Source organism: Microtus oregoni, unplaced genomic scaffold (genome assembly GCF_018167655.1).
Source record: "Microtus oregoni isolate MIOR12 unplaced genomic scaffold, Mior012 000016F_ref0000370, whole genome shotgun sequence".
NCBI lineage: Eukaryota > Metazoa > Chordata > Mammalia > Rodentia > Cricetidae > Microtus > Microtus oregoni.
Window position 1 is genome coordinate 36,692,229 of NW_024543075.1, and position 23,387 is coordinate 36,715,615.

General features: G+C 39.3%; 2 protein-coding genes and 1 pseudogene across 2 annotated transcripts; 2 read left to right on the top strand and 1 right to left on the bottom strand.

Annotated features, from left to right (window-relative positions):
* Positions 1-778: 778 nt before the first annotated feature.
* On the bottom strand, positions 779-1,732 carry LOC121457463 (olfactory receptor 10T2-like). Its single transcript, XM_041666142.1, has one exon. It carries the CDS (start codon positions 1,730-1,732, stop codon positions 779-781), a length of 954 nt encoding a protein of 317 aa, XP_041522076.1.
* A 3,019-nt stretch (positions 1,733-4,751) lies between these two features.
* LOC121457358 lies at positions 4,752-16,377 on the top strand (annotated as a pseudogene).
* A 2,659-nt stretch (positions 16,378-19,036) lies between these two features.
* Positions 19,037-19,981, top strand: LOC121457729 (olfactory receptor 502-like). The gene has a single exon (XM_041666674.1). The coding sequence runs from the start codon at positions 19,037-19,039 to the stop codon at positions 19,979-19,981; it is 945 nt and encodes a 314-aa protein (XP_041522608.1).
* The last annotated feature ends 3,406 nt before the right edge of the window (positions 19,982-23,387 follow it).

The following is a 23,387-nucleotide window of genomic DNA, read 5'->3' on the forward strand; positions in this document are numbered from 1 at the left end:
TGTTACTAAGATTGTAGTTAAATACAGCACATCCAAACTCTCCGGGTTTTATAAATGACATGCTGTTTAGTTTTCTATGGTCTGTATCAATTTTAATAGTAGGATTATTATTTTCCCAGTGCTAGGGATTGAACCTTGGACCCTCTTTCATGCAAGGCAAGAGTGAAATCATTAAGCTATATCCCTAAAGCAAAATACTTGTTTGAAGATGGGAAGAAGTCAATTTTGAACCATTTAATTTAATACTTTGTAGAGGAATGGGAAGGATAGGTTTTGACAGAGTTTTCTACAGTTTTTATTGATTCTAGTATATTAAAAATTCCTATCTGTCTGTCTGTTTGTCTGACTTTCTGTCTGTCTGTCTCTCACTCTGGCACTCTGGATTCCACTATCCTAGCACCCCAGGAAACCTTGTTTTCAATTATTTAAGCTCTGTAGTCCTATGGAGCACTTGAACCTGCCAATATACAGTTTCTGGAAGTCCTGGAAGTTTACTGAACCTTGCAAGGAAGGAGGGAGGAGAACTTGAGGGAACAGGATAGTTAGCAATGGGGGAAAAACAGAGATGGAGAGCAAGGAAAGAGATATCTTGATTGAGGGGGCCATATGGGACTATCAAGAAACCTGGCACTAGATAAATTCCCAGAAATATATAGGATGACCCCAGCTAAGACTCTAAACAATTGTGAAGAGGGTACCTGAACTGGCCTTGCTCTGTAGTCAGATGAATGACTATTTTATCCCATTTCCCCTATAAGAGCATATACACTTTAGTCTTTTAGGATCTTTTATTTATCATTTTAGGAAAAAACTTGATTATGTTGCCTAGGTCCTTTCTCAGAGCTGTCTGCATGTCTTTGTTCCTTAGACTGTAAATGATGGGGTTGAGCAGAGGTGTCAGAATGGTGTATGTCATTGCCAATAGTATGTCATCCCTGAAAGAGTCGCTGTTCTTGGGTCTCAAATAGACAAAACAAGCAAACCCATAGTGTATGAAAACCACAGTGAAATGGGAGGAGCAAGTTGAAAAGGTCTTATACCTCCCCCTGGCAGAGGGCATCTTCACAACTATTGTGACAATGAAGACATAAGAAACCATGATCAAAACAAAGCTGCCCACCAACACAAAGGCAGTGAATGCAAGGAGAATCACTTTTTGATAAAATGTGTAATTACAGGCAAGGGAGACCACAGGCTCGATATCACAAAAAAAGTGCTGAATGATGTTGGAGTTACAAAAAGACAAGTTGAATATTATGATGACAATGCACAGAGAAACTGCGAAGCCAACCACCCCAGAGGCCATGATGAGCTGGAAGCAGATCTTCTGAGTCATCAGGATTGGATAATGCAGGGGGTTGTGGATGGCGGTGTAACGGTCATAGGACATGGCAGACAAGATGAAGCAGTTGCCTCCCAGCCCAAAGAAGAAAAACATCTGTGTGGCACACTCATGGAGAGAAATGTCCTTGTTCTCTGATAGCAAGTCCACTAACATTCGGGGTAGGATCACCATAGTGGTGCAGGTTTCTGAAAAGGACAAAGCAAAGAGGAAAAAGTACATGGGAGTGTGAAGGTTGTGGTTGAGCTTGATGGCTGACATGATCAATGCATTTGCTAGGAGAATGGTCACATGGGAGAGGAGAATCACAACAAAGAGTAGGTTCTGTAGTTCTGGGAAACTGGAAAATCCCCATAGAAGGAATGTGGTCACTGTGGTGTGATTGCCCATCCTCCTGGTGGCAGCACTTTTGACCAGGCAGAATGTGTACTTAAGGTGAAGACTCAGAGACAACTGTGAAGAGATTCTGCAATGATGTCATCAGGATTTTCATCAAGGTCCCCTGAAATAAATTAAATAACCACAGGAGAGTCTTGGATGACAGTGACCAAGGACAAAGTTAGGAGTCTAAATGATACAAATATTTCTAGTAAGTAAGTCTGTTCAAACTCCATAGGTTAGGGCGAAGGCTTGTTGGCTGTGGACAATGTACTCCAACAGTGGCTGGCTCATATTGAAAAGTCCAAGGATCTGAGAGTTTTTGATGTTGAACGCCTCAGCCTGTCCTCAGTCTACACTGGAACCACAGAGAAGTAGGTTCTAACCCCAGTGAAGCAATGCATCAGCAACAGGATAGATGAACTTGCTGCTGAGAATGAGAGCAAGCAGGCAGAGCTTCCTTCTCCCATGTCCTTTCAGATAGCCTGGACCAGAAGGTATAGCCCAGATTTAGGATGGCTCTTCCTACCTCGAATGATACAGTCAAGAAAAATCCTCACAAGTGTGCCCAGCCACTTGGGTGTTAGTTGACAACAGATGAAGTCCAACTGACAACCAAGATTAGCTATAACAGTGACAATTTTGAAAGCAACTAGATGAGATAAGCAATTTACCAGGCAATTTCAGACTGTTTTAAATATACAATAATAATAATATTAGTAGTTCTTAGTGAGCTAGTTCAGTGACTTTGTAGTTGTTGAGAACATTGCATTGAAAGCATCTGGGGTTGGAGTGAGTTTTGAGAACAATGTCATTTTAGACTGTCAGTCAAATTTAGTCATAGGCGTTTGATCAGCATTATTTTCCAGCTGCTATACTCCGATGGTTTTGCAGTAGAGACTTGAAGGAACCACTTTAAATTCCTGAGATCAATTTTTATATCATATTTCTAAATAATTTGTTTATTAAATTTCCAGTCCATACAGAAATTTATGGGCAAGAATGACATGAGGACTGTACATATTGTTTTGATTTAAACATCAATCACTGTTAAATCACAGAAGACAGTGATTAAAAAGGAAGAGGAATACAGACAAAAAAAGAGATACTGGCTGGAAATCAATATATAGAATTCACAGGGATTAATGTAAACGATGATATATCTTTCTGCTCTTTGAAGAGTTTCTATTTTTTAATCAGTACTGAAGATTCAGGAACAGAATATGAGTTCAGCCATGTGAACAGCATCCTCTCAACAAAGAAGATGAACTACAAAGTATGCTGGGGTTAGACAGTGTTCATATAACCCTCATAAACATATGTGGTAGGTATAAGCACTCAGATTTTACAAAGAGTGGCTGAATGTCTAGTAACAGTCATGACTTCATTCACCTTATATTGACCAAACACCCACCATGTGCATTTCATCGCCCAAGACACACAGTATGGATCCAGGTGGACAGATATCTATCATGTGGTAGTGCATGGCTATTGTCTGTTCGATCAGCAAAGGCCTGTGTGAGGAGGTGAGATACTTAGGTGGATTGAAGAATGCCAGGTGAAGAGCAGGAGAGAGGATATTACAGGTGTGCCTAACAAAGGACTTCTTGGGAGTAACAAAACGTTCTCCAGTAATCTTCCTTGAAACTCTTGTGGTTTATCTTTAAGATCAGAATTTTTTCCTCTGAAGGTTTCTCAGCTTAGTTATTTCTAAAGGAAAGCCCTTTCCATGAAAATTTCTTCAACCTTTTGTGATTATAAGTCTAACCTCTATGGAAAAAGATGTTCAGTTTTCTTTGAACATGATTCAACACCTTCCAAGTATTGGAAGCAGAATTTTTATGGCTAATCTGGCCACATCATGTCTCTTGTATTTTTGAAAGTTATTTATAGTCATTAGAGAGATTTAATAGTTCCATTTTAAACTTGTTTCTCACCTTTATGCCCAACAAGTTACTTCCTGCATTCCAAATTTAATATTCTATTTTAAATATAAGGTGTACTTTTAATTGTATTGGGCATTTCCCATAGAGTAAATTGCAACTTTTAGGTTTAACACACACACACACACACACACACACACACACACACACACACACTTCATTCTTCACACTGTGACCAGATGTTAGAATTCTAGACAGGCCATATTAATCAATCTGCTGATAGTGTCAAAAACAGTATGTAGGTATCCACTATTCATAGAACTAGACATAAATGCCCCAGCATGAATCTTAGTTTTGTTTATAAACAAATAGAAAATTTCTTGGTTCAGTCCTACTCTAGCCCTACCTATCCTATTCGCACACCAGATGTGCTCTGCTTTCCAAATGCAACCCAATCCTGTTACTTTGTATATGGTATTGTTTTTGTTTAATTTTCCCCTATTCATTAGAGTCCTACATATTATAAATTTATTTGCCTTTACTCATTTGCCATTCTCTGGGCTCTGGAATCTAAGCTAAATGCCTCCTCCATTTTACTTTCTCACTCATTTAGATTTTTTTTTGCAGTAGTTTCTAGTCTCTGTTTTCCTGTTCCTATACTCTTCCATATCAAATCTCCTATCGTGGTACTCCTCCTTTTTGTAGAAACTATTGCTTCCAAAATTTCAGTGATAGTTATCTTTCCAAAACTGGAACCCCAAATCTAAGGGACACCAAAGGGAAGGACTGTCTATTTGCATCACAGTTTCAGTCCGTGGTTGCCTGATTCCACTGCTTAGGGTCTGAGGTGGTGGTGACATGGGAACTCAAACAAGAGGAGGCTATTTGCCTCATGAAAACACACAGAGAGAATGCCTTTGCTTTCTAGTCTTTCTTCACCTCGTGCCTCTTATTCCATCTATGTGTGTCTAGCCTGTGGGATGATCCCACAGAGTCAGGGGATGCTCCTCCACCTTGTTCAATGCTCTCTGGAAATTCCTCACAGACACACCCAGAGGTGTAAAGTGGAACTTTACTAATCTCTAGTGATTTCTGTAATTTTTACTAAATATTTCTGTTGTCCAGTACTTTGTATCCTCACAGCTGTCATGAGAGACAAGAGCTACTGCAGTGATCTTCCCTGGGACAAGGAAATGATGGCTCTGCAGGTACTTAGTGCACCTGTGTGGCACAGTCACAGCAGGGCAACAGGAGTCTGGGAATCTCTGCTTGTCTCTTTGACTGTAAAGTTTCCCAATATGTATGGATTTAAGGTCTTGCCTGTCCATCATCATTTCCTGCTGCCAAACTTCTCTTTGTGAGAAAGCTTTCAAGAATCCCAGTTGTAGCTACTTGTTTTTTGATCTTCCACTTTTGTGTGTTGTTGCTCTCACCTGCAATGCCCTTTCTGACAGAACGTTCAGATGCTACTTGCCCTGGGAAAGCTTTCTAAACTTTCCTTTCTGTGTTAATCATTTCTTTGGGCTTTCTAAATTGTTTTGTTTTGTGTCAGTCTAGTGAATATAGGTTTTTGACCATGACTAGCTCAGCGACTATAGGAGAAAGCTCTTTTACTCTCCAGACACATTTTCCCAACTAACACTCATGTGCATGTGCTAATCCATTTACAACACAGTCTTTAATATATTTGTATTTGCTTCATTTTGGCAATTGCCCAATGTTATTAGGACTCTGCACACTGAACACGGTGAATGAATGTGCAGGTGTTTCACTCCTTTTTGCTTAATTGCATTCATGAATGATAAACAAGCTAGCAAGGCGACAAAAATGTCAAGTGCAGGAGTTCTTGCTTAGAGCCTGGGAGAAAGAAATTATCTCCGCATTCCTAACCACTACCCCTACTTGATGCAGGATGAAATCACACCTGGTTTACACAAGTGGTCTTTTATTAAGGGAATGTTAAAATTGCTAGAATTTGTGAAAAACAAACAAAAACAAATAAACAAAAAACCCCACAGTGGGATAATGCTCATGTACACTGCAAAGATTTGTCACTTGTATTGGTTTAATAAAACGCTGATTGACCAGTAGCCCCTCATACTCACTACAAGTTCTTGGTGTTTTCAAGAGAGTAATACCATAGTACCAGGGGATGTCTAGTTTCTACAGACTTTGTCAATGACTTTGATTGATGGTCTCACAATGATTTTCATGTATGTGAGGATAAATTCCCCAATCTATTGAAATAGAGTGGGACAAGGACAGTGTGATGTCATTTTAATCCTCCATTATTAATGACTGCCACTAGACAACAAGATACTTACAATATTGCATTAATTGATATTTTTCCCTCTGGACATTATCAGGACCTGCATCTGGATTTCCCATCCTGTTCTTTGTTTTCCATCCATCACTTCCCTGTGTACTTTTCTTGGCTTCATCTCTACGAGGAACAAGAAAATGGCAACATTATTAACTTCTTGTCATCTGTGTCCACACTTCCCCTAATACCTTCTACCAGCAATAAACAGCCACTGGATCTTGATTTTGAAAAACAAAAGCCAAGCACATACTCATTGTAAGGAACAACAACAACGTGAAGCCTCCACAAACCCCCCACCTTCTCAAGGAGGAGAGTCACCTTCCACTCTCTTAAAACCAAGAAGAAGTGAGAGCATCTGAAGAATTTCATCTCTCCCTTCAGGGGTGGCTTTCTCTGAGAGTTTATACATCGCATAATGCTGGGATGAGCAGCGAAGCTGCTTTTGTCACGTGGATGCCTGTGACCAGTTGCAGAAATTAGTCTCTTACAATTTAAGGAGATGTCTTTCGCATTCCTTAAGGGTGGGGCTTAGAACACTCAAGGTTTTAATGAGAGTCCTGGGGCCACTGGAGATGATTATCTTGAGACTGCTTTTGGTACTCGAAATTATGTGTTTATGGGGCTTTTATCCAGTGTCTTATCCACCCAGGGCTTTCTAATTCTTGAGAAGTGATAGGGACTTCCTCTGTTTATTACTTTTATGAGTATCTGGAAATGGTTTAAGATTAACATGTTAATATCTTGAGGTGAAAAGGATTCTATGGGGGTGTATACCTCTTGTATAACACCATTTGTTTTATGACTTTGGAACTTTGCCAAGTCCTTCAGTCTTCTGCTACTGTATTTACATGGTAGAAGAATTAGCGTTATGAGATTATTGCTTGGGGAAACAGAAGGAGCCGGACAGGAAGAGAAGGAATATGCAATATAATCTGTGTCATTCATTTCTCATAAGGCAGCTTTGTTGAGAAGATGCTGTTTACAGAGAACATTGACTTTCATACAAATCCCTGCTTAGTGCACTGACATTGATTTTTCCTGTAAATGGCTTCTGAATGATCATCTCGGCATCTGTATCTCAAACTCTTTACCACTTATGGTAAATCACACCTTCTCTTCAATATTCACTCTCATAACTTCAGACACTACAGCAAAACAGCCAACACATTATTCTAGGGCTGAGTAGGGAATTCAGACTGCAAGGTGCCTGATGCATAAATCTGAGGACCTGGCTTTGATGCCCAGCATCTGTGAGAAGAACCATGTGGTGGCCCTTGCTTGTAATTCTAGCACTGAGGAGACAGAGGCAGAGGGATCCCTAGGGTTCACTGGGCAGCTAATCCAGTCTTCTTGGAGAGTTCCAAGCCAGTGAGAGATACCAGCACCCTTCACCCAATTGGATTGCTTTTTAGCAACAGTGCCCAAGGTTGTCCTTTTGTCTACATAAGTGAACATGCACACACACATATACAAACACACTCATACATCTAAACTAGGTTTATTTTTAAACTAATACACAGAATATAAATATTTAAAGCACTTATTTTAAAAATGTAAATTGAATTAATTTTTAACAAATATGGAGAAGCAAAATAATACATGACTATGGCATATGTGATCTTTTGGTACTAATACACAATGTATATAGTAATTAGTACTTCAACATAGATAGTGCCTCAAACATCCATCATGTATTTTCCAAAAATAATTATCAACTGAAAAAATTAATAACCTTCATGATGGAATTTGTATAATCATATGTCAGGCTTTGGTCATGTCCACTTTGCGTTCTCTGATGTCTAACTTTTTCTCCCCCACCTCAATGCTCTTTTCAGTCCCTTATGGTCCCTCTTCAATTTTCAGGCTACTTTAAAAAATAGTTTCTGAATATAAGAAAGATCATTGGATGTTTTATATGATATATTTGGTTCATTAAGATTTCAATTATTGCCGGGTGGTGGTGGCGCACGCCTTTAATCCCAGCACTCGCGAGGCAGAGCAGGTGGATCTCTGTGAGTTCGAGGCCAGCCTGGTCTACAAGAGCTAGTTCCAGAACAGTAACCAAAAGCTGCGGAGAAACCCTGTCTCAAAAAATCCGAAAAAAAAAAAAGATTTCAATTATTGCATATATTTGTCCTGCACACCACAAGGTTTTAAATAACTGAATGATAGCCCATGGTGTATGCATCTTTTCTCTATCCTTTCTTCTGCTGTGGCTCAATCATGCCACAAGTTCCATCCATTTTCTCATCAATTAGCTATTTTTTCTTAACCGAGGGATAAAATCTATTGTGCATATGTTTCATGCTTTCCTAATTCACTCATCTGTTGATAAATCTCCAGACCACTACATGTCTAGGATACTGTGCACAGTTCAACAATAAACATGAGGACGCAAGTATCTCTGGGGCCTTCGGACTTAGACTCCCTTGAGTTTATACTGGAGAGTCTTATGGACAGATCATATGGTAGCTCTATTTTTTAAATATTGTGTGTGTGTTGTCTTAAAGGGAATAGGGAGAGAGAGAGAGAGAGAGAGAGAGAGAGAGAGAGAGAGAGAGAGAGACTTACAAAGTATATAATAATTCCTTATCCGACCAGGCGGCCCTGTTTAGGTACTGAGGAGTTCCATCTGGACGGGAGTTCCAGATGGACTGGATGGTTCCTGCTTCTATACTGAAGAGTTACAACCAGAGAGTCAGTCACAGCAAAGACTGCACCAAGACACCAGGCCTCTCCTGGCTCCATTTGCAGGAAGAGATGGGAAGGCGCCAAGGCAAGAATTCTTCCAACAACCTGAAAGGCAACATGACATCACCAGAATCCAGAGATCCCGAAATAAGAAGAATTGTACACCCTACTCTAGAAGAATTAGAAGAAATCGACTCAAAAGTGAATTATATGAAAATAATAGAAGACCTTAAACAGGAGGTGAAAAACTGCCATAAACAATTAGAGATTACAAACAAAAAGGTAGAGGAAATGAATAAATCGCTCAAAGATACCCAAGAAAATCAAGAGAAACAAGAAAAAGCAATCAAACAGGTAAGGGAAGCGGTTCAAGACATGAAGAATGAAATGGAAGTAATGAAGAAAACACAAACCGAGGGAAGGATGGAGATGGAAAATCTGGGTAAACGAACAGGAAATACAGAGACAAGTACTACCAACAGATTACAAGAGATAGAAGAAAGAATTTCAGACACTGAAGATACCATAGAGAAAATAAACACACTGATCAAAGAAAACAGCAAACCAACAAATTGTTATCACAAAACATTCAGGAAATCTGGGACACAATAAAAAGACCAAACCTAAGAATAATTGGGATAGAAGAAGGAGAAGAAGTACAGCTGAACTGTCCAGAAAATATATTTAATAAAATTATAGAAGAAAACTTTACCAACCTAAAAAAGGATATTCCTTTGAAGGTTCAAGAAGCATACAGAACACCGAATAGACTGGACCAAAAAAAAAAAAACCCATCTCCTCGCCATATAATAATCAAAACACAAAACATACAGAATAAAGAAAGAATATTAAGAGCTGCAAAGGAAAAAGGCCAAGTTACTTATGAAGGTAAACCTATCAGACTTACACCTGATTTCTCTATGGAAACCATGAAAGCAAGAAGGTCCTGGATAGATGTACTGCAGAAACTAAGAGACCATGGATACAAGCCCAGACTACTATTCCCAGCCGAGCTTTCATTCACTATAAATGGAGAAAACAAAATTTTCCAGGATAAAAACAAATTTAAACAAACGTAGCCACAAATCCAGCCTTACAGAAAGTAATAGAAGGAAAATCACAAACCAAGGAGTCCAACAATAACGACAATAACTCAAACATCTAGAAACCCTTCACCAGAACAACTCAAAGAAAGGAAACACACAAACTCTACTACTAAAAAAGTGACCAGAATTAACAACTACTGGTCATTAATATCACTTAATGTCAATGGGCTCAACTCACCTATAAAAAGGCACAGGCTAAGAGATTGGATACGAAAACAGGGTCCAACATTCTTCTGTCTACAAGAAACACACCTCAACCACAAAGACAGGCACCTACTCAGAGTAAAGGGATGGGAAAAGGTTTATCAAGTAAATGGACCTAAGAAACAAGCAGGTGTGGCCATACTAATTTCTAACAAAGTTGACTTCAAACTTAAATCAATCAGAAGAGATGGAGAGGGACATTTTATACTCATAACAGGAACAATTCATCAGAATGAAGTCTCAATCCTGAATATCTATGCCCCTAATATAAAAGCATCCACGTACATAAAAGAAACATTACTAAAACTCAAGGCTGCCATCAAACCGCACACACTAATAGTAGGAGACTTCAACACTCCTCTCTCACCAATGGACAGGTCAATCAGACAGAAACCTAACAGAGAAATAAGAGGATTAATGGAGGTTATGAATCAAATGGACTTAACAGACATCTATTGATTATTCCACCCAAATAGGAGAGAATATACCTTCTTCTCTGCAGCTCATGAAACCTTCTCGAATATTGACCACATACTTGGTAACAAAGCAAACTTCCACAGTTACAAAAAACATTCATAACCTCCTTTGTCTTATCAGATCACCATGGATTAAAGTTAGAATTCAACAACAATGCTACCCCCAGAAAGCCTACAAACTCATGGAAACTGAACAGTCAACTATTGAACCACACCTGGATCAAGGAAGAAATAAAGAAAGAAATTAAAGTCTTCCTCGAATCCAATGAAAATAAAGAAACAACATACTCAAACTTATGGGACACTATGAAAGCAGTCCTGAGGGAAAAGTTCATAGCACTAAGTGCCCACTTAAAGAAAACAGAAAAAGCACACATTGGAGTCTTAACAGCCCACCTGAAAGCTCTAGAAAAAAAAGAAGCAGACTCACCCAGGAGGAGTAGAAGACTGGAAATAATCAAACTGAGGGCTGAAATCAACAAAATAGAAACACAGAAAACAATCCAAACAATCAATGAAACAAAAAGCTGGTTCCTGGAGAAAATCAACAAGATTGATAAACCCCTATTCAAACTAATCAAACGGCAGAGAGAGAATACGCAAATTAATAGGATCAGAAATGAAAAGGGGGACATAACCACAGACACAGAGGAAATTCAGAGAATCGTTAGATCTTACTGCAAAAGCCTGTATGCCATAAAACTGGAAAATGCAAAAGAAATGGACACTTTTTTAGATAAATACCATATACAAAAGTTAAACCAGGACCAGGTGAACAATCTAAATAGACCTGTTAGTCGCGAAGAATTAGAAGCTGTTATCAAAAACCTCCCTACGAAAAAAAGCCCATGACCAGATGGTTTCAATGCGGAATTCTGCCAGAACTTCCAAGAAGACCTAATACCTATACTCCTTAATGTATTTCACAATATAGAAGAGTCATTGCCAAATTCCTTTTATGAAGCTACAGTTACTCTGATACCAAAATTGCACAAAGACCCAACCAAGAAAGAGAATTACAGGCCAATCTCACTCATGAATATCGATGCAAAAATCCTCAACAAAATACTGGCAAACCGTATCCAAGAACACATTAGGAAAATTATCCATTATGATCAAGTAGGCTTCACCCCAGGGATGCAGGGCTGGTTCAACATACGAAAATCTATCAATGTAATCCATCATATAAATAAACTGAAAGAAAAAAACCATATGATTATTTCATTAGATGCTGAAAAAGCATTTGACAAAATCCAACATCCCTTTATGATAAAAGTCTTGGAGAGATTAGGGATACAAGGATCATACCTGAATACAATAAAAGCTATATACAGGAAGCCGACAGCTACCATCAAATTAAATGGAGAGAAACTCAAAGCCATCCAACTGAACTCAGGAACACGACAAAGCTGTCCACTCTCGCCAAACCTCTTCAATATAGTGCTTGAAGTTCTAGCAATAGCAATAAGACAACATAATGGGATCAAGGGGATTCGAATTGGAAAGGAAGAAGTGAAACTTTCGTTATTTGCAGATGATATGATAGTCTACATAAGCGACCCCCAAAACTCCACCAAAGAACTCCTACAGCTGATAAACAGCTTTAGTAATGTGGCAGGATACAAGATCAACTCCAAAAAATCAGTCGCCCTCTTATACACAAAGGATATGGAAGCAGAGAGGGAAATCAGAGAAGCTTCACCATTCACGATAGCCACAAACAGCATAAAATATCTTGGGGTAACTCTAACCAAGAAAGTGAAAGATCTATTTGACAAGAACTTTAAGGCATTGAAGAAAGATATTGAAGAGGATACCAGAAAATGGAAGGACCTCCCCTGCTCTTGGATTGGGAGGATCAACATAGTAAAAATGGCAATTCTACCAAAGGCAATTTATAGATTCAATGCAATCCCCATCAAGGTCCCATCAAAGTTCTTCACAGATCTGGAGAGGATAATAATCAACTTTATATGGAAAAACAAAAAACCCAGGATAGCAAAAACAATCCTATACAATAAAGGATCTTCTGGAGGCATTACCATCCCTGACTTCAAACTCTATTACAGAGCTACAGTGATGAAAACAGTGTGGTACTGGCATAAAAACAGAAGTCAACCAATGGAATCGTATAGAAGACCGGATTTTAACCCACAAACCTATGAATACCTCATTTTCGTAAAGGAGCTAAAAATATACAATGGAAGAAAGAAAGCATCTTTAACAAATGGTGCTGGCACAACTGGATGTCAACCTGTAGAAGAATGAAAATAGACCCATATCTATCACCGTGCACAAAACTAAAGTACAAATGGATCAAAGACCTCAATATCAGTCCGAACACACTGAACTTGATAGAAGAGAAAGTGGGAAGTATCCTACAACAGATGAGCTCAAGAGATCGCTTCCTAGGTATAACCCCAGCAGCACAGACATTAAGGGCAACATTGAATAAATGGGACCTACTAAAACTGAGAAGCTTCTGCAAAGCAAAGGACACTGTCACTAAGACAAAAAGGCAACCTACTGACTGAGAGAAGATCTTCACCAACCCCGCAACAGACAAAGGTCTGATCTCCAAAATATATAGAGAACTCAAGAAACTAGACTTGAAAATGCTAATTAACCCAATTAAAAAATGGGGCACTGATCTGAACAGAGAATTCTCAACAGAAGAAGTTCAAATGGCCAAAAGACCCCTAAGGTCATGCTCAACCTCCTTAGTAATCAGGGAAATGCAAATCAAAACAACTTTGAGATATCACCTTACAGCTGTCAGAATGGCTAAAATCAAAAACACCAATGATAGCCTTTGCTGGAGAGGCTGTTGAGGAAGTGGTATACTCATCCATTGTTGGTGGGAATGCAATCTTGTGCAACCACTTTGGAAATCAGTGTTTCCGTTTCTCAGGAAATTCGGGCTCAACCTACCCCTGGACCCAGCAATACCACTCTTGGGAATATACCCAAGAGATGCCCGATCGTATGACAAAAGCATTTGTTCAACTATGTTCATAGCAATATTATTTGTAACAGCCAGATCCTGGAAACAACCTAGATGTCCTTCAATGGAAGAATGGATGAAGAAAGTGTGGAATATATACACAATAGAGTACTACACTGCGGTAAAAAACAATGACTTCTCGAATTTTGCATGCAAATGGATGGAAATAGAAAACACTATCCTGAGTGCGGTAACCCAGACCCAAAAAGATGAACATGGGATGTACTCACTCATAATTGGTTTCTAGCCATAAATAAGGGTCACGGAGTCTACAATTGGTTAACCTAAAGAAGCTAAATAAGAAGGTGAACCCAAGGAAAAACATATAGTTATCTTCTTGGCTATGGGAAGTAGACAAAATTGCCGGGGAGAAAAGTGGGATCTTGGGGATGGGGTGGGTTGGGGGTAAGAGGAGATTGGGAGAGAAAAGTGAGAAGGGGAGGATGAGAGGAACTTGGGGAAACAGGATGATTGGGATAAAGGAAGGCTGGATAGGGGAGCACGGAAGCACAATTTTTAGGTAAGGGAGCCACCTTAGGGTTGGCAAGAGACTTGAACCTAGAGTGGCTCCCAGGAGCCCAAGGCGATGTCCCCAGTTAGTTCCCTGGGCAGCTGTGGATAGGGAACCTGAAATGACCCCCTATCCTATAACAATACTGATGAATATCTTGCATATCACCATAGAACCTTCATCTGGTGATGGATGGAGATAGAGACAGAGACCCACACTGGAGCACTGGACTGAGCTTCCAAGGTCCCAATGAGGAGCAGAAGAAGGGAGAACATGAGCAAGGAAGTCAGGACCACGAGGGGTGCACTCACCCACTGAGACAGTGAGGCTGATCTATTGGGAGCTCACCAAGGCCAGCTGGACTGTGAGTGAAAAAGCATGGGATAAAACCGGACTCTCTGAGCATGGCGAACAATGAGGGCTGATGAGAAGCCAAGGACGATGACACGGGGTTTTGATCCTACTTATTATTCTGGCTTTGTGGGAGCCTAGCCAGTTTGGATGTTCACCTTCCTAGATATGAATGGAGCGGGGAGGACCTTGGACTTTCCACAGGGCAGGGAACCTTGACTGCTCTTTGGACTGGAGAGGGAGGGGGAGAGTAGTGGGGAGAGGCGGAGAAGGTGGGAGGAGGGGGAGGGAAATGGGAGGCTGGGAGGAGGCAGAAACTTTTTTTTTCCTTTTTTTTCAATAAAAATAAATAAATAAAAAAAGAAGGAAGAGTTTGACAGTCATATCCTTGATGAAGGCTTTACTGCCAAGGACACTCTGGACCAAAAAATTAATGAAGTGTCTTCCTTTGACGACAAGCATGCTTTCTATGTTGGACCTGGGAGATACTCTGAAGGACCAACTAAGATGGCTAAATCTCTTCTTCGTGTCACTCCTTTTTATGCAGTCAAAAGTAATGACAGCAGAGCCATAGTGACCGCCTTATCTGCCACTGGGACAGGTTTTGACTGTGCAAGCAAGACTGAAATCCAGTTGGTATGGGGCTTGGGGTGCCTCCAGAGAGGATTATCTTTGCAAATCCTTCTAAACAAGTGTCTCAGATCAAGTATGCTGGCAGTAATGAAGTCCAGATGGTTATTTTGCCAGTGAGGTTGAGTTGATGGTGGTCGCCAAAGCACATCCAAAGGCAAAGTTGGTTTTGTGGATTGCCACTGATGATTCCAAAGCAGTTTGTCACCTCAGTGTTAGATGTGGTATTCCCTTCTGTATGCTATGAATATGATCAGTTAATAAAGAAAGCTGGCTTGAGCCTATGGCAGGGTGGAGAAGAGGTAGGAGGGAAAGTTGGAACTAAATGCTGGGAGAAAGAAGGGCAGAGTAGGGAGAAGCCATGTAGCCCCTGATAGAGACAGATGCTAAATGGAACTTTGCCGGTAAGTCACTGCCACATGGCGATGCACAGATTAATGGAGGTGGGTTAAATTAATATGTAAGAGTTAGCCAATAAGAAGCTAGAGCTAATGGGCAAAGCAGTGATTTAAATAATATGGTTTCTGTGTGATTTATTTTGGGGCTCTGAGCAGCCAGGCACCAACAAGCAGCCCCTTCTAACAAGTGTTAAGTTTAGTGCCTCACTCAAAACCAGAAAGCTTCTCTTGTAATGGGCAAAAGAGCTAAATATTGATGTTATTGGTGTCAGTTTCCATGTGGAGAGTGGATGTGCTTGCTGACCCTAGACCTTCATATGGTCCTGTTGGATGACTGCTGTGTATTTGACATGGGAACAGAAGTTGGTTTGAGCATGTATCTGCTTGATATTGCTTGTGGCTTTCCTGTATCTGAGGATAGGAAGCTTAAATTTGAAGAGATCACCAGCTCTGGACAAGTAGTTCCTACCAGACTGGGATGAGAGTCACAACTGAGCCAGGCAGATACCCTGCCGTTTCAGCTTTCACACTGGCAGTCAATATCATTGCCAAAAAAATGGTATGGAAGGAGCAAACCAACTCTGATGATGAAGATGAGTCAAATGAACAAACCTTCATGTATTATGTGAGGGACAGAGTGTATGAAACATTTAATTGCATCCTTTATGATCATGCACATGTGAAGTTCCTGCTGCTGAAGAGACCCAAGCCAGATGCGACGTATTACTCATTCAACATCTGGGGACCAGCATGTGATGGCCTTGTTCAGAGAGTTGAGCATTGTAACCTGCCTAACATGCATGAGAGTGAGTGGCTGCTCTTTGAGAACATGGATGCATACACTATTGCTACTGCATCTACTTTCAATGGGTTCCAGAGGCCTTCTATCTGCTATGTAATGTCGAAGCTGATGTGGAAACTCATGAAGCAGATCCAGGGCCTTGGCATCCCACCAGAAGTGGAGGAACAGAATGTTGGCACTCTGCCCACATCTTGTGTCCAGTAGAGCGGGATGTAGCCTGTGCTTCTGCTAGTATCAACCGTAGATGCCATTCTTACAGCTCTTACCTGTATGTTTAGCTTGAAATAAGGGATTTGGGGAGGACCATTTAACTTAATTACCCCTAGTTATGAAATGTCTTTGTAAGAGTAGGGTTGGCACAGATGCAGTGTGGAAGGCTAGGAAATGGGTCCACTTTCCTCTGTTTCTGTGGAAACTTTGAATATTTGTTTTATATGGATTTTGATCACTTTTTGAATATGATTCTAGTGTGTACCCCTCAGCTGCTGAGCAAGCATTTGTAACTTGTGCATTTGGCAGAATGGGCCAAAAGCTAATGTTCTGGCCCATTTTGGAAATAAACTGTCTTGAAATAGCTGGGCATCAGGGAAGGTTTTCAGTTTACCTTAAGGAAGGTGCACACTTTCTACACAGGCTGCTGTAGTCACAGAAGTGAGTTAACCCACAGCACAGCAGATAAGACAAAGGTGGATGGTACGAGACCACACCCTCTATACATAGTGTCAGTCTGCTTAGCCAGCCCAGAGTTGTGCACGTGGCTGGTGCCCAGAGCCTGTTAGTGAGGAATGTCATCTGTCTCGTGATCTGTTGTCCTGGACACATCCCAGGGAAGGCATCTAAGATTCTTTGAACCTTGACTGCAGAAACCCTGAATGTTCCTCAGCCCTTGACTTGGCCTGCATCACCACCTAGTAACAGGTCGGAAGTATCATACAGCACTTGGCAACCAACTTCATGTAATGAATTCAACAACAGCAAAAAAAAAATACTGATTGATAAAAATATTGAATGGATAAAAATGGGTTTAGCTTTTATATTTGAAATTTAGCAGTATTTACTTCTCACAAACATCCAAGTAAACATGAAATTAATTGTTCATAAAAATTTTGTTTTATTATGATGTAGTAAATATTAAATCCTACATGGCTATACATGAACACCTAGAGAGAACAAAATAATAAATTGACCACTTGAGAACTGACATGATCTTGGAAGCTTAATTGTTTTTCCTGTGAATTGAATCACTCAATATCCTTCACAGAAAAGAATGCTCGGTGGTGCTTCAGAATTCACACTTGAGTCTTTAGCGTCTTCAGAGATTTATGCCCAAAGGAGACTAGAAAAGACGGCTATAACCACCACAACTTTGACTCTTCACTGAAAGATGAATGCATACTCACTTCAAGACGTAGGACTATTGGTAATGAATCTGGCTGACTGGATTTCATCTATCATCTGAGAACAACATGTATGTACTCAGTCAGTAATAGCACTAAAAAGGCAGATATAATCAAGCAGTCAGCCTGTGTGCCACCTTGGCTGGCTTGATTTGTTTCTACCATCAGTTTATGAGAGAGGAAGCAGTCACAATCAGAGAACCAGGGTTCCTGTTTACCCACACACAACACAGCAAGACCTACTTTTCAACATTATCTAAATGTGTCACTGTTAAAAGAGTTGAAATCTTTGGGCATTTACTAATATTTAAGGATTCAAGTAAGAGATTTAAAAGTTGTTAAAAAACTATGCATGAGGAGTTAACTTTGCTTAGAAAAACCTTACTATATTTTATGCAATTGCATATATGCTGAAAATAACATTACGTCATCTTATAAAAATCTGGTTAGAAACTAGTGTTATATCAAGAAATCATTTGTTCTCAATAAACCTCCTTTAGTTGTGTGTTAAGTTTTAGCATGTTCTTTTCATAGTGATTACATAGATATTTCAAATTATGTGGTAAAATACTTTATGTTTCAAATATACACAAAATCTAACAAATTTACAATAATCTTATTGATAATTTAAAATTTCTATCTAGTAGGTGTGTGAGTAATAATTTTATCTATGCAGGGAACTCATACAATATCTATTAAAAACCATTCATCCAATCAATTCTGGTTTATAGGTGTCTGAGATTTTTATTATTTAACATTCTTATTGTATAGATATTAAGAGGGCAGTTCAGGCAGGTGCAGTATCTAATTCTGATTTTACTGTTATGTAGCACATGCAAGTTAAGAAATCTTTCTTCAAAGTATTAAAATACAAATTTATTAAAGTACTACTTTATAAAAATGTAGGATTTTATGTAAAACCAAAACATATTTATGAATATATTGCAATTCCATAAATGACCTATATGCATCTATGCATAATTCTTAGGTTAATGCTTTTTTAAAGAAGCATTTAAAAGATTAGTTACTATATGAGTATTTCCTACAAAACTCTATGCATTCATCTTTCTTAACATGCCCAGGATTTATTTCTGTTATTCTCATCTTTTCTTTTATATTTTGCTGTAAGGTGTACTTGGGTAAACAATATAATGTGAAAAGAAATGGGCATATTATGTGAGGGAAAATTTTTATGTGAATCTGTTAAAGAACTTTAATATTCAGAGTGACTCATCCCTGCAGGCAAATAAATATGGCTGCTTGGGCATTTTTAAATGCAAATGTTTGTGTATTAATGATAGTAAAACTACCCATTTATAGCCGGGCGGTGGTGGCGCACGCCTTTAATCCCAGCACTTGGGAGGCAGAGGCAGGCGGATCTTTGTGAGTTCGAGACCAGCCTGCTCTACAAGAGCTAGTTCCAGGACAGACTTCAAAACCACAGAGAAACCCTGTCTAGAAAAAAAAAACTACCCATTCATAAATCCTTTTCTGTAATGTCTTCCTCACAGCCTTGTTCTGTCAGCAGCTACACTTAGCCATGGCTCTCCTGGAGGAAGGGAACAACACCGCAGTGACAGAGTTCATTTTATTGGGCCTGACAGATGACCCAGTCCTTAGAGTCGTCCTCTTCACCATCATCCTGTGCATCTACCTGGTGACCGTGTCTGGGAACCTCAGCACCATCCTCCTCATCAGAGTCTCTTCCCAGCTCCATCACCCCATGTACTTTTTTCTCAGTCATTTGGCCTCTGCTGACATAGGCTACTCATCTTCTGTCACACCCAATATGCTTGTCGGCTTCCTGGTGGAGAGAAATACCATCTCCTACTTCGGATGTGCCATCCAACTGGGCTCAGCTGTTTTCTTTGGGACAGTTGAATGTTTCCTTCTGGCTGCCATGGCTTATGATCGTTTTATAGCAATCTGTAGCCCACTGCTTTATTCAACCAAAATGTCCACACAAGTTTGTGTCCAGTTGCTTGTAGTATCCTATGTTGGTGGTTTTCTTAATTCTTCCTCCTTCACTATGTCCTTTTTTTCTTTTCTCTTCTGTGGACCAAACAGAATCAATCACTTTTTCTGTGATTTTACTCCTGTAGTTGAACTCTCCTGTTCTGATAACAGCATCCTTCTAGTTCTAGATTCATTTTCTGCTGGTTCTATCATTGTGGTGACAGTATTTGTCATAGCCGTCTCATACATATACATCCTCATCACCATCCTGAAGATGCGCTCCACTGAGGGCTGCCAGAAGGCCTTCTCCACCTGCACCTCCCACCTCACTGCAGTCACTCTGTTCTATGGGACCATCACCTTCATCTATGTGATGCCCAAGTCCAGCTACTCCACAGACCAGAACAAGGTGGTGTCTGTCTTCTACATGGTGGTGATCCCCATGTTGAACCCCCTCATCTACAGCCTTAGGAATAATGAGATCAAGGGTGCTCTGAAGAGACAACTTGGTAGGAAACCCTTTTCTTAGAGCTATCTGTTATTTCTAAGACTTGATATATTAATAATGCCTAACGATATATTACTAAAGTGAGTGTCCTGATTGAAAAAGCTTGATGACATGTTAGTTTGTGAGGAGCTTTTCAATAAACAGGAGGGTTCAAATTTTATATTACATAGAAAATTAGAAGTTTCTTTAACAAAAATTAAATCAATTTTATAATTAAGGGCATAAATTATTTATGCAAATATAAATTGCTAAAATGATTTTGAAGCCACATTAATATTTTTCAACATCGTTCATCATTAACCAGGTTACAGATTGGATCTTAATCGTCCCCAGAGTCTCATGTCATTGGCCAAAGCCTATTCCCTATTTGTGGCACTCATGGGGAATGCTAGAAATATTTAGAAACTGAGAATAGTTGTGATATTTATTTTACTCAAGACATGCCATATACAAGTGATATCACTCAGAACTTTGTCTATTTTCCTTATCGGTCAGGAGGTGAGCGACTTTGTTCAATCACAGATCTTTACCATGATGTACAAACAGAGACCATATTTATGGCCTCAATTCACCAGGGACTGAGACCTCTAAAATTCTGTTCCAGAAAATCCTTTTCTTTTTGTAGGTTGATCAACTTAGTTATTCGTTATAGTAACAGAAAGCTGGTTAATAGAGTCTTCAGTCCTTTGGGATATGTTTTTCTTTTTTTAAACACTAAGTTATCTTGAGATAAATCTGTTACATCTATCCATCCGATTGCACGATGAGAAACAACAAAAGATTAAAATATCTAGGAATATTGTAGAAAGGTTATCTGTAAGGTTGGACTGTTTAGACCTATAAAATTTATGATCTGTGGTCTTGGCCACTGGTCATAGCTTAATTGTGGGGTCTGTAGAGAAGAGGAGGGTATCTACATCTAATTCATCTGTGGATTTACATTTCTAATAATTTTTTACATTTTGAAAGTTTCATACATTATAGTATGTATATTGATCATACCCACTAACTACTCTCTTCCAGAAACTTCACATAATACCCACATGCAATGCACTTCCAACTTAATAATCCTCTTCTAAATATTTTAAATTTTTTCATTTCTTTGGGGAGATTATAATATGATTACACTCCCCTTTTCCTCCAAAACTTCCCATTTATCCCTCCCTGCTCTTTATAGTTCATAGCTTATGTTTTTTACTTTTATTAATAACATCTGAGTTAGATTAGTTATGCACATGTGTGTGTGTGGATATCCACAGGGTGAGTAGCATACCAGTACTCTCCCTCCTGAAGAACAATCTACTGCCAGTAGTTCCTCTGACAGGGGTGGGACAGGGCTCTTCTTCCATTCCTGCTGGAATTTTGATTGGCCTTATCTTGCACAGGTAACTGTATTCATTATACAACAGCTAAGTTATATCTAGAAGTCAGCATTTCATAGCACTTTTCTTAATTTGCCAGCTTTTACGTTCTTTCCAGTTCCCCTTCCCAAAGGCTGTCTTTCTCTTGAAGCTGTGATTACCTTCAGGAAATCTTCAGCTGATGTTGGCTATCACACAAGTTCTCTGGGACTGTTAAGGTGGATATTGGTATTGATCACCCATGCTCAAGTGAACACACAGAGTACTTTGATCAGCTATAACCCTTGGTATTAACCTCTACCCTCTGCATAGAGAAGCATGTCTGACCAAGGTTGGGTGCAACACAAACTTCTCTGGGATGATGATTCCTGCCTCCCTGAACTCCTTCCTATGTACCCCTGCCCAGCTCTGGCCTCTTGCCTGAGCTAATCTGTGTTGTTCTATACCAGGTACAAAGTAGGAGTTCTTGTGCTGGAATGAGAAGGTTCCCAAGTTTCCAAGAGCCAAGAGAAACAAACCAAAAAAAAATTCCCAACAGAGTCAAGGTTTGATGCTAGATCATGAGACTAAGAACAGGAAAGTTTTAGAAAAACTTCACGGTCAGAGACACACCCTGATCTGCCTGCTGGGACTTTCTTGCTGTCTTTTCCTGAAGCTGTGATTACCTTCAGTAGAGATTCAGGCAATCTTCAGATAATAGTGTCTACCACCACACTCATTCATTCCCTTTCCTATCTCTGCTTGAGTGCTTCAGAAGAAAATTCCATCTTTGAATACATTTTAGAATTACCGTTTACAATTCTTACATGCAATAGCTCTATTCTATGTCTCTGGTGTTGCAAATGAGAAATGGTCAAAATAGAACTTATAGTCTACAATAGGATTCCAAGAATGAAAATTAAAAGTAAGTGATGTTGACTATGAGTTTGGGTTGGATACTGTGAGACAAAAACTTGACAAAACAAAATAAAAAAAAAAGAAGAAAACCAACTGAGTAGAAGAGGTTGATGTACTAGGGCATAGAATGCTCACCATAGTTATCTCTTAGAGCTCAATGCCCCAGCAAGGACCACAGAATGTCCTCCGTTCACCTTGGATGGAGGACTCTCTCTGATCTGTTGGTTGTGTGAAGTCAGTACTCACACATGTGAATTATATCAACTTTAGAGTTTTCAGTTGCAACAATGGTAGCATTGGTCAGTTTAATCAAACCCATGGGACCACAACCCAAACAAGTATAAATGCTAAGTTCAATATCAAATTAGAGATTACAGGATAAGAATTCTGTGAACATCTATAGAACATATGAAAACCAGAGATAGGGGGACCTAACATTCAAATATTCTCTTCCAAAATAAGGTATTTGATAATTTAGAAGAAAGTACTACAAACATGCACTGAGGGTTAAGGGGGGGGGGCAAAAGACAAAACTATGGCATGTTCCTATGAGACATGCTGTTGACAGACATCACACATATGCTCAGGAGAACAGGAAATACAAGAAAGCAAGCCGTGAGTAGATAGCAGCCAAGAGAGCTCTAGGATTGAACTTGTATGCAGTGTAGTCAAAACCCAGGGATATATGGAGGTAAACTGAAAATGAACAAACCACTCAAGGCTCAAATTTTCCCATCAAGTGCAGAAAAAGATTTTCAAGCCAAAAGAAATACAGAAATACTAAGTATGGAAGTTAATGAAAGCAACATATAAAAGAAATAAAACTAGTACTATTTTGTGGATATTGGGAAGAATGAACATAGTCTGTAATATATTAGTTTTATTAAAGATATGAGATATTTGAAATGTATATAATTACAGAAAATCAGAAAATCAAAAGTATGTGCATACAAGATCAGAAATATTCAGTGTGGATTTCGCATATATTAACAGTCAGGACAATATATCTCTACTGCAGCCCAACAACCCTACTACAACAGGCCTTGAGAAATGTAATATAGCTGAAGCATGTGATAAAGATCTTAAAATTGCCTTTATGAATATGATAGTTACCCTTAAAGAAGAAATTAATAAATCCTTTAAGAAATGTATGAAAAACAAACAGTGGA

Excerpts from the sequence above, each read along its gene's own strand:
- LOC121457463 (XM_041666142.1), bottom strand. The coding sequence starts at position 1,732 with ATGGGCAATCACACCACAGTGACCACATTCCTTCTATGGGGATTTTCC.
- LOC121457729 (XM_041666674.1), top strand. The coding sequence starts at position 19,037 with ATGGCTCTCCTGGAGGAAGGGAACAACACCGCAGTGACAGAGTTCATT.